The sequence below is a fragment of the Oenanthe melanoleuca genome, chromosome 1A, assembly GCF_029582105.1.
Source record: "Oenanthe melanoleuca isolate GR-GAL-2019-014 chromosome 1A, OMel1.0, whole genome shotgun sequence".
NCBI classification, from domain to species: domain Eukaryota; kingdom Metazoa; phylum Chordata; class Aves; order Passeriformes; family Muscicapidae; genus Oenanthe; species Oenanthe melanoleuca.
This window is the reverse complement of record NC_079334.1, coordinates 3,159,345-3,181,832: the sequence shown is the minus strand read 5'-3', so window position 1 is coordinate 3,181,832 and position 22,488 is coordinate 3,159,345. Positions and strand designations below refer to the sequence as shown.

Sequence of the window (22,488 nt, the reverse complement as noted above, 5' to 3'; positions counted from 1 at the left end):
CTTTGAGAGAGGCACAGGACAAGGCTGAATGGAAGTTAATAAGAAGGAATCTCATGTTTTCCACTGAGAAATCAGGCATTCTTTGTATTCTCAGTTTGGAATCCTATTTGGGAAAACCCTCGAATGTTATTTATGAGATTTTGGGAAAAAAAAAAATTCTGCACCAACCAAAAAGTTGTTTTGCCTCTGTAGTGCTCATGGGATTGTAACTCAGGAAAGATTTCATGTAATGTGCTTCTTGTCCTCTGTGCCAGGACCTTCCCTGCATTCAACAGGACATTACAAAACCATTCCCATGTGAAAGGAACTCATGTTTTTGATTTGAATTGTGATTTCCCATCCAAGTGATCAGTCACTGACCTCCCCTCCCCGCTGCTATCCCCTTCTGTTTTTACAGATTCTCTTTTATTTTGATATAGTTTTTACTGTCATTTTCACCATTGAAATTGCTCTGAAGGTAAAGTGCCCATTTCTCTGCCATTACTTGTTCACAAGCTTTCTGGTTTTCTGCCACTCTCTGTTGCTAACACACACTCCTGTTTGTTCCTGGGTCACTCTCAGTACCACTAACCCAATTGTGCTTATTTTTCAGATCCTAGGCAATGCAGACTATGTCTTCACTAGTATCTTTACATTAGAAATTATTCTTAAGGTAACCAATCTGAGAAATACACTTGTGTTCTTTTCTTTCTCTTTCTTTCTTCATCTTTCCTTCTTTTGCTCTTTCTCTCTCTGTTTTGTTTTTTTTTTTTAATTGTTTGTTTTTTGTTTGTTTTTTTTTTTTTTTAACCCCATTATTATTTCTGCACAAAGGGTTGTTTTTCTTCTCATTTGATATTTTGGTAGTTGCTTCAAAAATCTCCTGGGAAATTCTGATATTCAAGCTTGTAATTGAGGGCCTATACCAAAACAATGCTTTTTAGGGGAATTGCAATGAGAGGATGCAATGCTGAGAAATGTAAGAGAGGACCAAGAAAAAGAAAATTTATCCCCTGATAAATTTCTCCCTCTACCCTGGCTGGTCTTTCCAAAGTAGGATTTTTCTGCTCTGCAAGAAGCTCTGAACACACACACCTCTCACACAGGCTGCACCCAAAGAGAAGATCTCTGTTCTGCAGAAACCAGCCCAAAGGGTGCACAGCCAAGCAGGAGGCAGAGAACACAGTGCAAAGCTCACTTTTTAGATGTAGAGAGAGAAAACCAAGAGTACAAATCACTGAGACACCAAGGACAGGAGCTGCCAGTGAACATTGCTCCATCCAAACCCAGCTTCCCATTTTCCCAGCAACGTGCTCTATACCAAGGGGAATGTGCAGGAGAATGGTTTAGCTTGGAAGAAAATAAAAATAGGCTGCCTTGTTCTTAACTCTAATTTTCCCCAAATTGGTAGGCTAATAATTTAAATAACAGTAATTGAGCAAAGTTCTGGCTTTCTAAATGCTAGGTTCACTTGGCAGCTGCTTTTTTTTTTTTTTTTTTTTTTTCCTTTTTTTTTTTTCTCAGCAAGCTAGTTCTAAGTGGTGGCAGGCAGTGCCTCAGAGTTGCTCAAATTTTGAGCTCAAGACCCTAATAACAGTATCTATATGGAAGGCTGGCAAGCAGGGTGGCCCCTGCACATTTTTTTAGTGAAACACGGTTTTTTTATTTTTTTTTTAATATGACTTGAAATTACCAAAGCCATTATGTTCTCCAGGGAGATGTGCACATTCTGCCTGTGTGCAGTTTGCATCCGTGTTTACACCATAAATCTGAATGTGCACAGATCACATGGCAGATCCAAAGGCCTGTCAAGACAAGGAAAATATCCCAGCAGCAAGGTTTAAAAATGAAACAATAGTTCAAGGCACCTGTTTGGGCTCACAATTACTAATTTTGCTTGCTCTGAAGGAAGTGGCAACACTCCTGATGACTTCAGTGGAAGCAGAATTTAACCCAGCCCATAACTTGAGTGATTTATGACAACATCCCTGGATATTCTCTCAGTTCAAGAGGGAGAACAGTGCAAGGATCATAAATTTGTGTCACAAGTTCTCAGTGGGTGTTTCTCTGCTGCCTTGCACTGAGCCCATTGTTTTGCAAAGCAGCAAAGTTAATGTAAGTGTAAAAACAAAATGATGAATGGGATGTTCAAGGCTGTAGAGAAACAAGAACCTGCCCTCATGCTGCTGATAACAACACCTGCATTCTGGTGAGTGTTGGCAAGGTGACTGCCAAGGACTTTAAACTGGCATCCTAAAAGGCTGTGGCTTGTTAAATCCCCAGATGGGAGGCAGATATAGATTGTATAGATTGTACATTCTCTGAGAGTCTCTTCTGAGATGAAAAAAATCCCTCAACAGCCTTGAGAGAACCACAATTTGTACTGAACTGAAACTCAGCAAAGCTTCCCCTCCTGATTTCAATGGTGTCTTTCTTTCAAGATTGCCATACAAACTCTAAGCAGTAAAGGGCATCTTTACCACCTTTGTTATGGCAAGAACCCCTCCTCCCTTCCCCAAATGAATGTGTCTACAAGTATAAATTCTAAGCCAAGACCAGAGTTTATACTTCCTCCCCTTCTAATTTCTGTCTGATGGATAGTCATGGATGTTTGGTGAAGAAAACAATCTGATATACTATGTGCCCTTCCACCCTGCTCTGAATAAAGTTGTCACAGGCTGGAAACCACCATCCTGAGCTGCTGGTGGGAGCCAGAAAACTCCAGCTTGACTTTCCAGTTCATACTTCTCATCTGGAAGTCTGGCTCCAGCTCATGATGTCTGCCTCAGGTTACTGTAGACACCTAACTTAGATGAGATTCAGAGGAGCAAATTAGAAGCCTGTGTTCCTGGATGGGAAGGAGAATTCCTAAAGAAGGAGCATTAGCAGTTGTGGGGCTGGGGTTTCTCCAAAGCAGCTGCATTAGATCACCCACCAAACCTAAGGTAGGTGGAACAAACACCCCATAGGCTCACCCTCTTTAAGTCAGGCTCATTTAGTCCCATTCTGTAACAGAGCTCAGTCTAAACTTTTCTGTCACTCAGTCCAGTTCTGGACCTCAAAGCCACCAGGTTTTCAATTCCTCTTCATACCCAGGCAGGGCAGAGCCTCCCTTCCAAAATATGTGACTGTTTTCCCTCCCTCTGCCCAGTGAGGTTCATAATGATTGCCTCCACAAAGAAACTGCCCTGTGTCAAGGAATACAGCCTGGGCTTTGTAAAGAAAGCTAAAGGGAAAATGCAACTGCATCTAGAGTAAAGATGGATGAAGATGGATAGGAGAAGGATGTGGGACTGAGCTGAACAGAAGGAGCAGGCTGAAGAGAGCAGAAATTCCTCCTGTTGTTTCAGTTCAGTTCCAAAGCACCAAACCCCTGAGGGACTCTGTCTTTCCTTCATGAAGGGAGGAGCAATCAGCTGTCCATTGCAGCTGGTCTAAGTATTGAAAAGCATTAGAAGAGCCCATTTTATTTTGTATTTTTCATTCAATTTTGCTGAAGAGGCCTTTATATAATACAAGTGTCCTCTGTCCCTGAAGAAAAAGGGAAAAGCAATCTGATTGCAAGGGGTAGTTTTTGCAAACAGTCATTTTGCTGCTTTGCTGATTCTAAATGTTATGCACTGAGTGCACTTAAAGTGCATATTTTCCTTGCTTTCACAGTTATCTTGCTGTCTTTTTCACTCTCTTTTCTTTCCATGGGGGCTCACCTTCTCCTTTGGGGTCTGGGGGTAAATACAACAATAACAATGCTGCCCCCAGTTATCCCCTGAGAGCATCTCCAGGTGGGTTTGGCTGCTGAGCAGCTGCTGATGGCCAAGTCTGTGTTTGTGCCTCCCTGCAGATGACTGCCTATGGGGCTTTCCTCCACAAGGGCTCCTTCTGCAGGAACTATTTCAACATCCTGGACCTGCTGGTGGTCAGCGTTTCTCTCATCTCCTTTGGCATCCAGTGAGTGAGATTTTTCCAGCTGCCTGGTTTTTTTTTGGGGAGGGTTGTAGGGCTGGGTGTCTTATCTGGGTGTGGTGGTTTTGGTTTACTAATTTGAAATTTTTTTTTATTGTGAGATAAGTTTAATTTTAAATAACTATAAGGAAAAAAACCTTAGAATAAAACTTTTTTTTACACACTTTTTTTTTTTTTTTCACACTGAAAACACACAGAAAACAACTCAGTTAGTTTATTTTATCTCTAAAATAGCCTTTTACCAATTCACTTGGGATAGGAGACTTTTTTTTTTTTTGTTTATGGAGATTTTTCTACAAGAAACAGTTTTTTCATGGCTTTGATGTTACAGTGATCCAGGAGGGTGGAATTCTGATTCCATTCAGCACTGGTCACTCCACTAAAAATTTCAGGAAACCTTTACAAAATACCACACTGGGTAAGATTTTTCTCATGAGCCTCTTGGGGTATTCATGAGGTGTTTTTCTCAGATGATTCAAGGCCATTAAAATTCATCCTCAAGAGAGGAGGTGGTGACTGGGAAATGCTGCACTGGTGACCTGGAGGGGAGAATCTTTCAGAAAGAGCAAATGACAACCAAAAAAAATGGGTGTATTGGGAATCAAGACACTTAGCTTTGTTTCACTGTACCAGCTCAGGACAGTTCAGTGAATTATGCCTCCCTCCTAGACTTTTCACAACCTCTTTGGAAAATGAGGTTGATAATGATTTCCTACTTCCTAAGATGTGAATCTTCAATGGAAAGCCATCAAGCATTTGAAGTTTTGTGAGAATCTTCAGAGTGACTGTTCTATCCTGGTGTTTTCCTTTGCTTCATATATTAATTTGCTTAATAATTTATAGATTTTCTCGACTGTGTGTTGGGTAGGAAGTTCCCTGATTAGTTCCACAAGCTCCCAGATGTTACCATCATAGGTTAGCAGCACAATTTGGGTTTTCAGTCACAGCCTTAAGAATGGCACAGTGCTTGTTTTGACCTTTCTTACAGACCTAATTCAGACTCTTGGTGTGTTAACATTAAAGCTGTTCCCAAAATCTGTAGGAGAACATGATGTCATTGGGCACGAGGAAGATTCTCAGTCAGGGTTTTAGTTTTGGAAGGTGCAGAGAGCTCTGCTGCAGAGGATAGTTGTGTTCAGCACTTAAAACTGAGCACATAACCCATCCTAATCAATTCAGTGGGAGTTTTCACTCCTTTATGTAGACACTTAAATGATCTGTGGGTTCAGGGGCCAAACACACTGTAGGATCAAACTCCAGGTGGACAGTCTGCCTGTAATGCTGGAGTCTCCTGGACATTTCTATGAATATTTCAATGGAGTGCTTCCTTGAGCCTTATCTGAAAATGCCTTGGTAATGACTCCATCTTGGCACAATTTCTGTATCATAGATATCTACAGAATCTGTTTGCCCTGCTCTAAAAATACACCTTAGCCATGCTCCATTCCCCCTTCATTAGCACAGCAGAGATGATGAAAGCCAGAACAGGATGCCAGACCTCTGAAGATAACATCAGAAATTGGTTTCCTTAGCCCTGAAGTGCCATGGCAAAGAGTTGACTAAATGCCTTGTGCAGCCTCAGGCTGTGCAGAATTTCCAAGGTCTGTCCTTGGTGCACTTCCCCCAACCTTCCAACACTTTCTTCCAGGTCCAGTGCCATCAATGTGGTGAAGATCCTGCGTGTCCTGCGGGTCCTTAGGCCACTGAGGGCCATCAACAGAGCCAAAGGACTAAAGGTTAGAAAAGTCCCAGTGCATTCTGTAAGTGAGAAGTTCAGGTTATTTCAGGCTGCAAGGGCTTTTGCAGTGGTTCAAGTAGTGTTTCAGAAGAATCACAGTATGGCTGAGGTTGGAAGGGACCCTCAAGCAGGTTGCCTAGGATTTAGAGTACCTCCAAGGATGGGTACTCTAAAACCTCCACAACCTCTCTGGATGAGCTGTTCCAATGCTCAGTCACCCTCACAGGAGAAGTGTTTCTCAGTGTTCAGATAAACCCACTCTGTTTCTATTTGTGCCCATTGTCTTGTCTGTGGGAACCACTGAATAGAGCCTGGCTCTGCCTCCTCCCTTTAGCTTTAATATACATTGACAAGATTCCCCTAAGCCTCCTCTCAGGTGAAGAGACCCTCTTCTCATGGCAGAAGTGCTCCAATCCCTTAAATCATCCTTGTGGTTCTTTGCTGGACTTTTCTCCAGTATAACCCACAGTTCTCTTCTACTGAGGAGGCAGAATTGGATGAAGTACAACAGGACTAAGCCTCACCAGTGCTGAGTAAAGCTTCAGCTTGTTAAAATCTTTGCCTAATGCAGCCCAGGATAGCCCTTGCCACCTTTGTAGTGAAGGATCACATTCAGCTCTGTCCACCAGGACTGCCAGGTCCTTTTCTGACCACCTGAATGGCCCCATCAGCACAGAGGTGGAATGAGGTGGTTTTTGGGGGTTACAGGTGGGCCCACAACCTTTCTGTATTAGATAAACTCCTTTCTGTGTGCTGGTGGGTGCCTAGCTATGAGGGAAGTTTCAGAGAGCTGAGTTCTGGTATTTTCCTAACCCTCTCTGCCTGCTTTTTAATGTACAGCAATAAATGAAACAAGTTGGTCCCCCTTTCCCAAATCATCACTAATTGGTGAAATAATTGTTTTTTGCTATTTGTATTTTCATTCTTGGGCTTCTCCCTCAGCCAGAAGAGTTGAGGACAATGCCACCAGTGACTTCTGTTCCTCTCTCCCCTTGCAGCACGTGGTGCAGTGCGTGTTTGTGGCCATCAGAACCATCGGGAACATTGTGATTGTCACCACCTTGCTGCAGTTCATGTTTGCCTGCATTGGAGTTCAGCTGTTCAAGGTGAAACCATCAGACCCACTCACTCATCCACTACACTGAGCTGTGTTAGGGGATGAAAAGCCTGAGGAAAGGAAAATGGGGTCTTTTTGGTGTGGAAGGGAAGACATTTGAGGCTCTGCCAGTGCTTTTGCCCATCATCTGTGATCAGAAGAAATGATCAGCAATGTTGCTCTTCCCTGGACAGATTTACATTGGCATGACATGCTGCCAGGAAGGTGAAGGGGGCTGTTCAGAAGGATTGGTGCTCGCAGCTCTCTGCAGAGGAAGGGGCACACCAGATAACCATGGGGGGTTTTCATTCACACATTTTTATGTCTGCTTTATCTCCTTGCCATTCACCACCCTCCTGACAACAGCTGTTCAGGACATACACATAAAAGTGCCACACCAGCAGAAGCTTCATTCCTCTCTCTCCTTCCCCAGGGCAAGCTGTACAGCTGCACTGACAGCTCCAAGCAGACAGAGGCAGAATGCAGGTGGGTCTGAGCTTTCCCATCCCTCCCCTCCCTCCCAGAGCCCTGTGCTGGCACTGCAGGTGTGCCACGCCCTGTTCTGTCTCCTCCCTCCCCCACAGAGGGTACTACATCACCTACAAGGATGGGGAGGTCAGCCAGCCCATGATCCAGCCCCGCAGCTGGGAGAACAGCAAGTTTGACTTTGACAACGTGCTGACTGCCATGATGGCTCTGTTCACCGTCTCCACCTTCGAGGGCTGGCCAGAGTGAGTGTTTCTGGGACCAGAGCAGCACCAGCAATGCCCTCATTCATTTCAAAAGAGAAAATTCAATGGCAGAGCATGGTCTTTCCCTTTCTAAGTATTTAAATAAGTCTACAGCTTTGAATATAGCAATAGTAGCCCTGTGGTGTTATGTACTTTGGAAATTCCCCAGGGCCAGCAGGAATTTCTGTTGCTTTACTTGTAAACAGTGCAAAGCACTGTCTCTAATTCTTAAAAGACGATTTCCACTAGTAGCAGTGATACCAGTATTTGTAACAATTATTATGTGTATAAATGAATGTAAAATGATTATCAGTCCTTTCCAGTATTGCCAGGTTTCCCCATGGAGTCAGCAATATGAAACACAGCTGCCTCTGCAGATGTGGGGTGTCTTTCCAGCCCTGCTGCTGTGCCACAGGGGCTGGGGACTCCCCCAGATGTGGACATGCAGAGTATCAGGGGCTGACCCTGACCTGTGTCACCAGGGGACACCAATGGCAGTGGCATCATGTAATGCAGAATTCATACTTTTAATACAGTGGTTTTGAAGTTAAATATGGAAACTAAATTTGAGCCTTAAAAATTGAGCTTGTAGAGAAACACTGTTCTTTCCAGAATATATAAAGGGAATTTTGGCTTGAATTGAATTTTACAGTTTAAATGATGTCACCTGGCATAGCAGCTGTTGACTCCTGGGATCTCCTTTTCTCACAAAACTGAGTTTGCAACAACTCTGTTGGGACTCTCCCATCCTTTATTAACTGAAGAGAATGATTTTGTTCAGCTATGAAGACATTTCACCCCTGAACAGGTTCAAATGTGTAGAATTAGTAAGAGCCAAGTCTTTTCTTTTGCAAGCATTTGCACTCAGATTGGTGCAAATCTGCACATCTCTGAGTGAATTAATTTTGATACAAGAAGAAGAAAATCACAAAGTTAAACTTGATAACATCACCTCTAAGGCAGTTGCAGATTTTCTCTGCATTTGGCTCCTGTTTGCTTTCAGGTTGCTGTATAGGTCCATTGATTCCCACATGGAGGATGTGGGACCCATCTATAATCACAGGGTTGAGATCTCCATCTTCTTTATTATCTACATCATCATCATTGCTTTCTTCATGATGAACATCTTCGTTGGTTTCGTCATCGTCACATTTCAGGAACAAGGAGAACAAGAGTACAAGAACTGTGAGCTGGACAAAAACCAGGTAATTACAACAACTTGCTGTCAGTAAAGGCAGAAAATGCACAGAGAATAAGCTTTTGATAGATAAATGCACACAGAGAGGGAAATAAGCTTGCCAACAAGATAAAACTGTCAGCTGGCTTTGCTGACATCTTTTAGGAGTCAGGTAGAAAAAAACCTTGCTGTAAGATTTGCTCAAGGGACAACAATTACTTAAAAATGTTTGCTGCACCATTTGTTTCACTGAGATTAGATGAGCACAACAGGAGCGTTTGGCCAAAATAATTGCAATTTAACAATGTGCACATTCACGTTATCACCTAATGGAAATTCTTCTACAGAGCTCTTTAATTTCGGTAAAAAAACTTGAAACACGTTGTACTTTATGACATTTGAAGGCAGCTGAGCTCCCTGGTGTTTTGGGTTTGAGTTTGAAATGCAGCCTGCCTCTCCCACAGCGCCAGTGTGTAGAGTATGCCCTGAAAGCCCGGCCCCTGCGGAGGTACATCCCCAAAAACCAGTACCAGTACAAGGTTTGGTACGTGGTCAACTCCACCTACTTCGAGTACCTGATGTTCGTTCTGATCCTGCTCAACACCATCTGCCTGGCCATGCAAGTAAGTAAGCAAGCAGAAAACCTCCAGGTAATGGAGGAATGGACTTTGTTGGGGGAAATGCAAAAATGGCTGAGGTTGAGATCAGCTTGCACCTTCACAAGGTGTCAAGGGAGAGGGACAAGCACGTTAAAATGCACATTGTACGTGTTCACTCAAGATAAGTTGAAATGAGGAATCTAACTCTCACCCTCTTCCTGTCAATATCTGGCACTTTCAACAGTTCTGTTTTGACTCCTTAAAAACAAACAAAACTCGCATTTCTAAACAGATTCCTTCAAGAAAAATGTTGAAAATGCCTCAACACTATTTTTCTCAGCCCTGCATTCAGCTGCAGCTGAATTGTTTTAACTGAAACTGCTTTGAATAAATCACCCTGTGCCAATAGAGAACTTGAAAATCCATCCCAGCTGTTTGAATTTTATTAAAATTAAGCAGCTACAAGTGGGGTCTTGTAACATGAACTGGAAGGTGACCTTAGAATAAGGCAGGGTAGCCAGTTAAGTATCAGGATCTGGAATTAGGGGTATGAAAAGTGAGGTGGCAACACTTGTAGAAGACACTGCTTGAACTAATCAATAGAAGATGGAGAGTAACTTCATAAGATCTTAATAAAGTTAAGTGAATGGGCAGCATGATTGCAAATTTAATTCAGAGTTGACAAATGCAAGATAGTGCACACTGGAAAGATATGAATTGAGCTGCTCATGTACTCTGCAGAATCCTGAATTCAGTGTAATTACTTGGGCTTGGTATCATTATGGACAGCTCAGTGAAACTCCTGCTCCCTGTGCAAACAATCAAATAAAAAAGTAATCCAAGTGTTGGGGAAGGTTGAAATAAAAACACAATTGTATTGTAACATTGTGTAAATTTATAATAAGCCCTGAATTGGGATGATAAGCATGATTTTGGTAGCCACTCCTCAAAAAGATTCTTCTAAAAAGAGGAGATCAAGAACCAGGTGGCAAAAATTGACAGAGCCATGAAGGGAAATGGGAATTATTAGCTGAAAAAATGAATGGTGATGGGGTCTTCCCTAGAGAATCTTGCCATGAAGGGAGGCAGGGAGGGGTCCTGGGTATTCCTGGCTGCTGGCACATCCCATCCTCACCCTCCTGCTGGGATGCTGTTTTTCAGCACTATGGTCAGAGCTGCATGTTCAAGGAAGCCATGAATATCCTCAACATGCTCTTCACTGGGCTCTTCACCGTGGAGATGGTCCTGAAATTAATTGCCTTCAAACCCAAGGTAGGTGCTGTAGGAGTAGATTCCCCTGGCCTCTGTGTGTGTGTGCATGTGTGTGGGGCAGCTGTGAGGAGAAGGAGGAGGTGAAACTTTCTCATCTATTACCCCACCAAGAACTGAGCTGGGCAGTTGCTCTCTGGATTGGAGTCTCACTAATATATTTTTTTGCTGGAGAGTAGACACACTTAAAAAAAAAAAAAAAAAAAGAAACAAGTAAAAAAAGGCAACACTGCTAATAGAAATGGTTCCTAGTTTTCATGAAGTTATCACAGTGACACTCTGCTAAGGCTATAGCATGTCTTCCATATTGAATGTTATTCTAATGCTCTCTCTCTGAATTTCCTTGCATAATTTATAAACAGCATCTCATGATTAGTCTCCTGACCCAAGTGAAGTTAATCAAGCATGACTCATTTTGAGTTATGAGCTTTCGAAAAAAAATGTTTCTTCTGGGAGGGCTACATTTCAACCATGGTTTGGATTGCTCCAGTTCTGAATTTAAGACTTCATTGATAATATTCAGTACCCCAGCAGGTCCTGTCTTAAAGTACTGTCCTGTGCATTGGGCCATGTTTTATGCCAGTATAGCTGCACTATGAGGTGTGATTATAACCTCCAAGCTCTTCTGTTTAAGTTCTCACAGCTGCTGCAGGACAAGGACAAAGATCCTGACCTCACAGAATTAGCCAAGACTTTGTTCTGCAGGGTTTAAATCCAGTTATGTCTCATAAAAAGCTGAATCCAGATACTTAAATAGAGGTCACTCATGTCATTTCTTATCTTCAGTGGTACCTTGGCACATGGGCTTGTGTCTTGAAGGATGCTTGGAAACACTGTGGAGATGGTCAAGATGCTCTCTGAAGCATCAGTTATGACATTGATAAAAATGAGAACTTTTATGTCTGGCAGTTGTGCTTGTCCTTCATGTTAAAGTTAGGGGATCACTGAATTTAGCTCCTCCCAGGTGCAACCTCACATCTTCCCCATCCTCAGTTCAGAAACTTTGCTCTACATTTCTACTGAATTTGGCCTTATTTTTTTCTTTTCAACTCCCTGTTGACTTTACTCCCACCCAGCTTCTCTCTTTCTCCCACACTTTCTAGGACTTCTTCTTATAATAATCACAATTTTATTTTTCACCCAAGCCCAATATCAGTATCCCATCTTGGATGTAGTTCTCTTGGAAGTTAGGAGCATCTTGGCAGTCCTGCTTAAGACTGGGTTTTGGAGGTTTTTTTGTGAGATCTCAGATATATCTGTTTCAGCAGAGATTTTAATTTTCAGGAGAAATCTCCCTTTCATTTTTTGAGACTTCACCATGTCTGTTAGCAAGCAAATTTTCTGTCACTTCATAAAAGTTTTATCTGCACACCATGTACCCAGAAGTGCATCTCACAGGCTTCATAATGTTCTTCTGATTTTGCAGTTCTGCTTTACAGGAGATTCTTAACTTTCTTTAACTTGAGATGAGTATCTCAGCAGAATTTGGTTTAGAACATTTAGGGGAGAAATTCAACCAAATACTAATACAAGGAAGGCTTTACCTGACATGGCACTGATGATATTGAAAGTCCTTTCTACTTCCTATGGATTCCTTTCCTCTGTTCAATCTCCTTTTCAAGTTTTATTTCACAAGAAGTGTTTAAAAATCAGCTGAGGGTAAGCATGATCTCTGCATGGCAAAATATTGAAACAGATTTCCTAAAGTAATTGTGGAATCTCTATAGTTTGAGGATTTAAAATTAAGTTGGGGGAATATTTAATTCAAGACAGTTTAGGAATCTATGTTCTGTCTGGAGTCAGACAAATGGAATAGACCACAGGGCTCCTCTCAAACCAATTTTCCATTATTCTGTAATTTCCAAACTAAATCCCCAGCTACTACACTATAGTAAAAGTAGAGTAAAAAATAAATTTTCTTGTGATGAGAATACTAGAGTTTTAGCAGAGTATTTTGAGCCAGGACTCAGACAACAACCTCAGGTGAAAGAACAGCCAGCACTAACAATAAATGTTTCAAATCCTGGTCTGGCCTGCATGCCAAAGATGGCACTAACTCATACCTCTATTTTAATTAAACACCTTAATGAAAAAAACCCCAACATTTTAAAAATGGAAGCAAAGGATTACAGGGAAGAAAAACAGGCCTGGCCTTGTGAAAATAGCTAACACAGCAAAAAGACTTTGCTCCTGCACACATTCACACTGAATTATGTTAAGCACCAGTTCAATGACTTGGGTTGGAAACACCAAATTCCTTGTGTAACTTGTCATTGTTGTGTATGAGGAATTGGCTGCAGAATTAATTCCCTGCTCTCCAGAGAAGGCAAACCTTTCTCCCAGGTGACCCCTGGGACTGATGGAGCAGCACTGGGCAGCACCACCTGCTTCTCTTCAGGGTGCACACCAGCACTGGAGATGAACTTTCCAAGAGTGTTTTGTGAGGTGGGAGTTTCCAGCATGGAGAAAATAGTTACCTCAGTCTTCTGCTTGGCCAGACCTTGTGGCCAAACTACATCTGCAGGTGGAAGTTGTCCCCAGCTGGGAAAGTCCAAAATAATTTCTTTGTCACCTGGGGGAACATCAGAACCAACCAAGTCCCCCAACAAAGAAATGAGATGCTGAGTGTTAATAGTGTTTCCCAAATGGGAAATGCCAAGATGAAATGCTCATCTCTGCTGCAGACAGGTTTGTCTGTCATTTCCTGAGCAATTAAACACAAACCAGCCTTTGTTTAAGCTGCTTTGTCTCATTTTGAGTTTGTGCCCAAACATCACTCTTTTCTGCCTGAAGAACACCCTGAAATAAAAGAGCTGTAAACTTCATGACTGACAACAAGAAAGGAGGAAACTCAGCTGAAGGTGTTGTGCTCTAATGACAAGCCCCAGGAGAATGTGACAGAACAGAACTGAGCCCAGAACTGAAGCAAGCAACATTCAGTCTATTTTTCTCCTTTTTTTGGGTGCTTAACCCAGTCGTGGATGCTGCAGCTTAACAAGACAAGCAGGAACTGAGTTGAGACTCTGAAGCAGCCACCCCAGAGCTCTGCCCTTCCTAAAGGCACCTTGCAGAGAAGGGTCTGCAGCAGCAGCAACTCAGGGATGAGGTTTTCTCCACCTGCACAAGGTGGAACGAGCTGCTGTTCATCCATACCTTCACCAGGAGTTGGAAAGGGAGCCAGGACACATCCCTGAGCTATTGGGAGCTGCTGCTGCACTGCAGGAGTCACCACAGGGATGTGCCCATGAGGAACAGCTTTGGGGGAAGCCTGATAGGCAGAGTTCCTGCTGCTGCCCACAGAGTGGAGGCCACTATTACAGACACAGATTCAACTGGAAATGGGTTGGAAAATCATCAGGATCATTCAAGATCATCAAGTCCAACTGTTGACCTGCCATTGCCAAGCTCCACTGAACACAATGCTCACCAATGCTACCTGTGTATCACCTGCATAACAGCAGAGAAGGTGGCAGCCTGACTGAAGAGATTCTTTTACTGCATCCCTTTTTTATTTCTTCATTCCCATTCTGTGAGACATCCTCTTGACTTGCTTGATACTAGAGGTGAAAAAAGCAAACCCAGCACAGTTAAGAAGCAGGTTCACACATGTGCCTGACAACAAAGAACCAGCATGGATATTCCAGCCCTGCCCCTGGTTCCTGTGGTGGGAGCAAAGCTTTACTCATTGAAAGGCCAGCTGCAGGAATAAGGAGCCAAGTCCAAGTCAGGGCTCGTCCCCTAACACTTACAGCAAGTATGTGAAGGGAAGACAAGGGCTTTCCTAACTAAACACACTGTTACTGCTGAGATTGCTGCTCTGGTCAGCAAGTCCCTTTGAAACTGTCCTTCCAGCTGGCCATCCTCTGTGAGCAGTGTTTTGGTTTGCTTGGTCTCCTGGGCATCCAGGAGAGGAGGGGCACAGCAGCTGGAGCAGCTGCTGGGGCACAGTCAGGGCATGCCAGGCTGGGACAAGGCTTCTGAGAGCCCTCTGGGTTTGTGAGACACTTCTGCTGCTGCAGAGTTACCCCAGGTTTCTGCAGGATTAGTCTAAGCACTGTGTCAGACAGCTCATCCATGTCAGGAGGGTGTGCTAGCAGTGAGCTAGAGAGATTTGGGATGATTAGTGCTGCTGATAAAGAAATCCACTACATGCCCTGCATCTCCTTACAGAGTATTAATATGCTGCTCTGAAGCAAAACTCCCAAATGGACCTCATTGTTTGTCTTGGCTGATGCTCATAAACTGATTCAAGACTAGTTACTTCAAAGAGACAGACAGTCTAAAAGTAAAGCTGGTGAGCCAAGGCCTTTTGCTGCTTTGTTTTTCTAATTTTATAAATTCTCCAGCCAGTCTGCTGAGATATTTTCCAATTCCTGCATGGATAAAACTGCTGCTGCTTCAGGCTTTTTCCAGAGAAAACTACTAAAGGGAATGAGGTGCTGTGCTGTCTGTGGTGCTCACAGCTACCACTGTTCCAGCTTCTTAAGGAAGAAATTCCCACAAGAGCCAGTCCATGAAGGGCCAGCTGCTCTACAAAACCTGCCTGGGGTTTATCTTTTCAAGTTAAAGACAGTGACTTAAAATTCCTATTCATATGAAGCCTCACCATCTGTCAGTGTACATGCTAATGTGAGGATGGATATTCCTCCAGGAATTCCAGATCCTTCCAGCTCCTGTTTTCCTGATGAGCCACATCTACTTTTTCTTTCTGGAAACATTTAATCTGTCCCCTTATTAGCTAGGGCAGGACCTAATATATCCATATAATCCACATAATCCAAGAGCTATGAATTTTCTCCTGCTGTGCCTGTCATCTCAAACTAGGGAAGACATAACCATGGAACTGCTGCTGCACATAAAGTAAAGCACATGATCATATATTTTGTCAAATCCATGCCTGAGCATGGAGAGGGAATCTTGGAGGTTTCCTCTGTGGAATTATGACTATCAGAGAGACTGCAGATCACAAGTCTATTCCATTTACCAGACACTGTCAGCACCTTTCTTCCCTGGGTGTTTATGGATGTTACTTGCAAAGCAGCCTGTGACAACACCATCTGTCCTGCCTCAGAGAGTGACTCCAGTCCCTCATTTATCTCTGCTGCTTTCCTCTGAATCCTTGCCTTTCTTACATGTCATTGCTGTGCAGCAGAGTTCAGACTCCTGTGGGCTTTGCTTTCAGCACAAGGCACACAGTCCCATGTGATGCCAGCAGGAGCTGTGACCCTCTGTGCTGTAAAAGTCACAAATGCCACCCATGGTTCTGTTTTAGCCTCCAAGCACTGATGGATCTGGGTGTCCTCAGTGCTTCTTTCTCCCCTGATGCATTTGCACTTCTTCATTCCTCTTTAAGCTCCTCTCAGTCAGCGTTTATCATGCATTTGATGTACAGATATCTCTCCTAAAACCTGCAAAATGACTCATCTGTTTTTGTTCCCTTTTTACCAGTACATTTCTCATGCATTTATGCCTATAAACAGATCTTGGAGCAGCATCTCCTAAAGTCACACTGGCTGCTTCATACATTGCATTCCTCTTTCTCACCAAAACCATCATGTTATTCCTTGGTCAGGAGAGAGGCTTCAACATTTTCACAAACAGCTGAAATTTATGTCCATGCTGTCCCCTTGTACCACAGAAACAATGTTGGTTAATTTTGGAAATCTAATGCTTTTTGTACTTCTTCATTCTAGCACCTGTAAGAATACATGTATAGCTTAGGATTCTGCATCATTCATCACAGTGTTTTATTTCTCCAGCTTATACAGAGAAAGGGAAGTAAAGACATTCTGCACTGGTCAAAAACATCAGGAAAACTGGTTACCACTGCGTGGTCTTTTGCTCAGAGCTGAAAAACACCTCAGCTCCATCAACAGGAATCATATTTAGTTAAAAATCAGATGCTCTGGGGTGCAGTGTGGTGGCATGAACTGGTGGTTGAAGCATTGTAAATGTGAGCCCATGGTGCAGGCTCCTGCCTCCCTCCATGGGCTGTGTGGCCAAAGGGGGTGGCTGTCAAATGGCTCTGACTTTGCAGATTTATTTTGCTGGTTTTGGCAGGTCCTTAACCTTGGTAGCCACCTAATTGTTTCCTCAGCTTCAGTATGATCTTGCCTGTTTTGGAGGGGCAGCCTCTACATGTGGAGTATTTGATGACTGGGTGATGCACCCACTGCAGCAGGAAGGGCAGTCTCCAACCACCTGGCTTTGGGTGAAAGAAATGCTTAAAAATGCAAAAGAAAGAGCAAGAAAGCTGATCAAAACCTGTGGGTGGGGAATAATATACACCATTTAACAAAAAGGAAGAGAGAGCTCAACTTGATGTTGGGTAAGAGAGAATTAGGAGTGATCAGGTTTGTTAGCTGAAGAAAAGGAAACAACAGGAAGGACTAGGTCTGAGAGGAAAATAGAGAAAACCCAAATCCACACAGGGAAAAAAGCCATACAGATAAAGAAGAGTGGGAAAAGATAAAATATCCTTAAAGGCAGAAAGAAAAAAATGAATTGAAGACCTTGAAATAGTAAAGTATCAATAAAATGGAGGAAGGAGTGATTGGACAAAAAGTAATGCAGGGAAAAGAAAAACAGAAACAAGACTGAAAGGAAAAGTAAACATGGGAAGGGATTTTTAGAAAATTAAAAACTGAGTTAAAACCCATACCTTTTAAGCTAATGAGCATCTTTTTGTGCTTGTACATTTTGTTGAAGTTCCCTGGCAGGCATCCCAGGTCTCCATGTTCAAACACATTAGAATCCCAGCCACAGAGTCTCCCTGTGTACTGTCTCATCAGAATAATTTGCAGTAGAAGTTGGGTACAGTATGTTTCCCTACTTCTGTGGATTAAACTCAGTCCTGTTTCAAAATGCATCATCAGGTTACCTTAGAAAGGCTTTCCTTTTTCTCCCCAGATTTTGTTGTGGGTGAAGTCTGAATGTCTTATATGTTCCTCTGGATCTTCTATACCAGCAGCAGCCCAGCTGGAATTAATCTCAGCTGTGTCAGTGAGCCCAGCAGCTGCCACACAACCAGAAATCCCTGATTTTGTCATGCCCAGATAATCTTTGCCATGCCCAGATAAAGATACCAGATACTGCATTTTGTGTTCAGTCAGCCTGAGGCTCTCCAAGAATTGCTGAATCAACCTCAAGGATTTGGGAAATAAACTGGAAAAGGGGGGGGAAAAATCTTAGCCCTTCATTAATCACTCCTCTGCTTTCTCTTTACTGTGATTACCTGTCTGCCAGAATTCCCCTGCATTTTGCACAGCATACACATCATGAAAGACTTGAGCATGTTGTCTTTCATGTCCATAGGTCTGGAAAGAAGGAGCCTCTCTTCTAAGCCTTTCTGAAAAAGTAAATACTAAAAGTGTGTGTGTCAGAGCAGCATGTCCAGGTGACTTTGGTGGGGAAAAATACTTGGAATAATTATTCTGGACATGGATGACCAGTCCTTTATACACATCAGTGGGCTGGCACAGTCAGCTGCTGTGTGCCTGACAGAATTTCTGTCTGCCCATATGTCCAGGAAAAGGAAAGAAAAAGGAAAGAGAGGCTAAGAAAGAAAATGAGCCTCTTGCAGAATGCCACAGCATTCTGAGCACTGAGGCTTTCTCATGGATTATGGAAGACCCCAATAGCCAAGAGCCAAAGCCTGGATTTGTTATTCCAGGTATTTAATTGAAAATTAAATAGGAGAGAGTGCTGAGGCAGTGAAATTTAAAGAAAGGGGAACTGCATCCTGGTGCTTTAGACTGCTGGCCCATCAAGTAGAGCCTTGAATAATAAGTCTTCCAGCTCATACAGAGAAAGAAAATTTGCAACAGAATGCTCAGGGATGAGGTTGATTTAGCAATGAGGAGTTAGCTAGCAGATAACTGTGTGGAAGCACAGGGAATCCTCTTTGATGGCTTCTAGATTTCACTGAGCTCCTCACCAGCTCCTGAGTGTGTGTGGGAGAGGAAATCTGGCCCTTCCAAACACTTTAAAGGAGAAGAAAGCAGTGCCAGACTAAAGTTGTTCTATTGTGCATATGCTTATATTCTGAGGTGGCATAGGCATGACTGAACCTAAACAAGTCATGCAGTGTGAAAAACACTTGGTAGGTGAAGCTAACAGAAGAAATGAGATGGATGATGAGAAATGGAACTTTCACCCTAAATCCTAGCTCATAACTCCACTTGAATCTGGGTCAGGAAGCATCAAAGCCTTCCTTGTCAACACTGGTTGACATCCTGTGTAAAGAGGTTCTTTCCCATTTCATTGCAGAAAATAAATATATCTGGCACAAAGACATGAGCAGAGTGCACCTTGTTTGGTTCCTTGCTGCCCCTAAGAAAGAGGCCAACAATGGAATGAGTATCCAGAACAAACTTCCCTCTCCATGAGAAGAACTTGTGCTTTCATGTTGTGGTGGAAGCAGCTGGTGAGGGACAAAAAGGCTGTTTGGTCTGCTGCTCCCCATGTTACATCTGTTGTTTAAATGCAGGATGTTCTCTTTCCTGGAGGACAAGGCCATCAATTTTCTGCAAATAGATCCTCTAATTACTACAGAGAATGTGTGAAATCCCTAGCAGTGATCAGCCAGGGCTGTGCAATCCTCCAGCTTTCTGAAGGATCAATGGAAAATTCAGCAGGCAGAAAAGGAACTGTGTTAAGAGCTTCAATGATAGAGGACCTTTTCCTTCACTGCAAATATACCCAGAGAATTTGCATATTGCTGCAACATTATGACAGATGTATTTTCAGTCTGGCACTTGGGGGTTTTAATGTCGTTATAAATGATCAACAATAATTATATGACTGCACAATGCAACAGTGTGGGAAGCACTGTATTAGCTATTGCACTTAATTATTTAATACAGAAAATTATCTGCACGGTGTGAAAAGCCCAGTGGGATGATGAACCAGGGCCTCACTCACAGCAGCATCAGCAGCAACAGCCTGGAAAGGGAACAGTGCCAGGGAAAAGCATCTTGCTCTCCCTCTGAGACAAAAAATCCCTTCTATCACTTGTGAGTTGGTTTTAAAGGGTCAAAAGCTCTCAGAGATGTGAATCTTCACATAAGAATGTTACCAGATAAATTGTGACACAGCACCTGTTAAAAAACATGTTAAAAAGTGACATTTCCAGTGCAAGTGGTCACCTGGCTGACATCCAGAGGAGAGGTGATCTCCCTTCTCTCATGCACCTGGCTTTTGGAGAACTTTGAAACTTTTGTTTTCCTTTCTTTAAATTTCTGCTTCCCCAAGGGTAGAATGAGAGTAATCATCCTCTTTTGGCAAGTTATGATTGATGGATTACATAAAAATAAGATTTTATTACCCACTCTAACCCATATAAAATTAAGCCTTTTATGAAAATGCAGCAATTTTAAAGGAAACTATGTAAAAACCTGCTGCTCATGCCCACTGTGCCATTTCTTGAACATTGTGTTGGGATCATTCTTGCCTGGCTGGGATGTCAGTCCTACACTACAGCCCATCCTTTAGCTCTTCTCATAGGACTGTTTCATATTGCTGGCTTGGTTTGCTGCCTTCAGGAGTTATTTACTGGCTCTCATCAATAAATGCTGCTTCCAGACCTTCCAAAGCCTTTGCAGCTTCTTCCAAAGGGAGTTGGACAGCAAATTTCTCATGGAATGCACTTTGTGACAAAAGATCTGTTCAGCAATCACATTCACTTTTCAGTCTTGCTGGTAAAACTGATGCTGGTTTTGTTTCTCTTTGCTGAGAACAAGTCTGGTTTGTGGCTGCAGGGCAGTAATTGTTAAATGGCTGCTGTGAGCTTACTGTTCATGAGAAAATAGCCTGACTCCTCATGGGGCATTGCTGTGCCACAATACACCTGGAGGAAGGTCAAGAAGGTTTATCTTATTTTCCAGGTGGACAGCAAAACTTTTAAGAGAGCTTTCAACTATTCTGCCACCGTTTTCATGCATTTATATCATTCAAAGGCCAAAAATTACATCAGGATCAGCTGGTTGAATCATCTGCTTTCAGTATGCTTTACTGGTACAATTTCCTCAGGCCTTCCCAGCATGTTGCATGTTGTCAACATCAACATTTTTGAGTGCCCATCTTGGACTGCAAGTTGGTCTTGTTTTCTTAGGGAATAAGCAAAAACTCATGAGGCTCCTTCAGAACTCACCAGAATAGTCTGGAGGGATGAAATGCTCCTCTTTTCTTTGCCTGTCTGTGGAAAGATTTGAGGGAGGAGAAGGGAGCCTTGTTTAATTCCCTGCAGCAGTGACTCATTACAGTGACTGGTAGGTGAACTGCAGGGACTCTGTCTCAGAATTAATCCATCAGGGGATGAGAGCTGATAGATAGTATGCAAATAGATGCTGTTTTCCTGCAGCCTGTCAGGAGCTCCAAGCAGCTGCAGCCTCCACTTGATTCCTTCTCTATTAGGTTCTGCTAATTTCCCTGATTGCTGTTATGGCTAAATGGTGTCTTAGCACAACAGAATTTGCATCTGATGCACATCTCTGCTCTGTGTCAGGAGCTATTGTGGCTTTGTAAGATTGTTCAGGGCACAGGTGAATCCCCCAGATCTGCTGTGGGAGCACGTGCCAAGAGCCATGGAACTCTGTAAATGTCCTTGGATTCAGTACTGTCCCTTTTGCAAAAGCACTTTCAGGGAAAGCCTCTTTTAATGGAGCCTGAGAACTGACTCTCACAGCTCTAAACAGCCTGCAGCATTTTCAGAAATGAATCCTTGTAGTAACTAAACATCAGCCAGACTAGCAGTTCATCTCATTTTGCAGATCCCCAGCAAAGTCTGCTTTGCCCTTTGCAATCAGCAGGAAATTTTTGCTAGGAAATCCCACTGACTATCAGGGTGCCAGCCCCTTTCTCTCCTTCCTGTGTACTCTCTTCAGCTGATTTAGACTTGATGCTTCTTTTTGTTGTTTTAGCATGCAGGATTATTTCAGAGCAAGGTCATCCTGCAGTTTGCCCTCTTTATCTCTGTGTCTTAGTTTCTCCCCCCCAAAGCTTCATTCCTGTATTCATAAATACAAACATTTTTTTTAAAACACCTCAGCATCACCTTCCCCTGGGGACCATCCCACCTCCTTTAGATCCCACACAGTGAATAGCCTTGACCTTGCTGTGCTCTTCATCTTTAGAGACTTTTTTTCTCAGAGGGGTTTGTTAAATTTTGCCATTCAGAAGAGGCAGAAATGAAAACCTGTGACTAAGCAGATAAAAAAAACTGCATGTAAACTAACACACAAGTGACCCTGCAGTCCCCACAGGGCTGGATGCTCAAAACCCAGCCAGTGCCATGACTCAACAGCACCTTCCCCTGAGGACTTCTGTGCCTCAGTGTGAATGCACAGCTACCACATACTCTTATTCTTAGGTGACTCTGAGCTTCAGATAGGCTCCCTTGGACAATTTTTTGTTGTTGTTGAGGCTTCTTAGGTGTCCTATTTAGGATCTCATATTCACAAAATGCAGAAGAAATGGTGTCCAGAGATGTCAATGCCTCCATTAGCACCTAAATAAAACCTGGTTTCTTTAACAGCTAATCTCAGCAACTAGGAAACCCAAAAATGATTGGCATACTCATTCTGAAATGTCTGCTCCTCTGGCACAAATGAGATTCCATTCCAGTCAGCTACTGCATATTTATGCTCAGCCTTTCATTAACTTATCAACCATGTGGTTATACACTATTACTTGCTACCTTTGGGGGGAAAAAAATGGGGAAAAAATGTGCTCTACTGGTGGGGCTGTTTCATGCTTCCTGAATATTCAATCCAATCCTCCTGGTCTCTCTCTCTCTGTCCTCTTTTCTCCCCAAAAGCTTCATGGATCTCCAAAGACATCCCACAAGAGAGGGTGACTGCCATTCCCCAGTAAAGCCCTGAGGATGCCATTATGTGGCATTTATCACTAAAATCAGGGTCAAGCATCTCCCTTTATGG

The 22,488-nt window shown here is 42.9% G+C and overlaps 1 protein-coding gene across 1 annotated transcript in view; it reads left to right on the top strand.

Moving 5' to 3' along the window:
- The window catches only part of CACNA1C (calcium voltage-gated channel subunit alpha1 C), a 419,556-nt gene that overhangs the window by 337,051 nt on the left and 60,017 nt on the right, over positions 1–22,488 (top strand). Inside the window, exons 21-30 of the mRNA XM_056511189.1 lie at positions 398–457; positions 593–652; positions 3,821–3,927; positions 5,591–5,678; positions 6,679–6,786; positions 7,210–7,262; positions 7,361–7,507; positions 8,511–8,712; positions 9,149–9,307; positions 10,445–10,555. Coding sequence (XP_056367164.1) covers positions 398–457; positions 593–652; positions 3,821–3,927; positions 5,591–5,678; positions 6,679–6,786; positions 7,210–7,262; positions 7,361–7,507; positions 8,511–8,712; positions 9,149–9,307; positions 10,445–10,555 — 1,095 coding nt within the window. The remainder of the gene's footprint in view (positions 1–397; positions 458–592; positions 653–3,820; positions 3,928–5,590; positions 5,679–6,678; positions 6,787–7,209; positions 7,263–7,360; positions 7,508–8,510; positions 8,713–9,148; positions 9,308–10,444; positions 10,556–22,488) is intronic.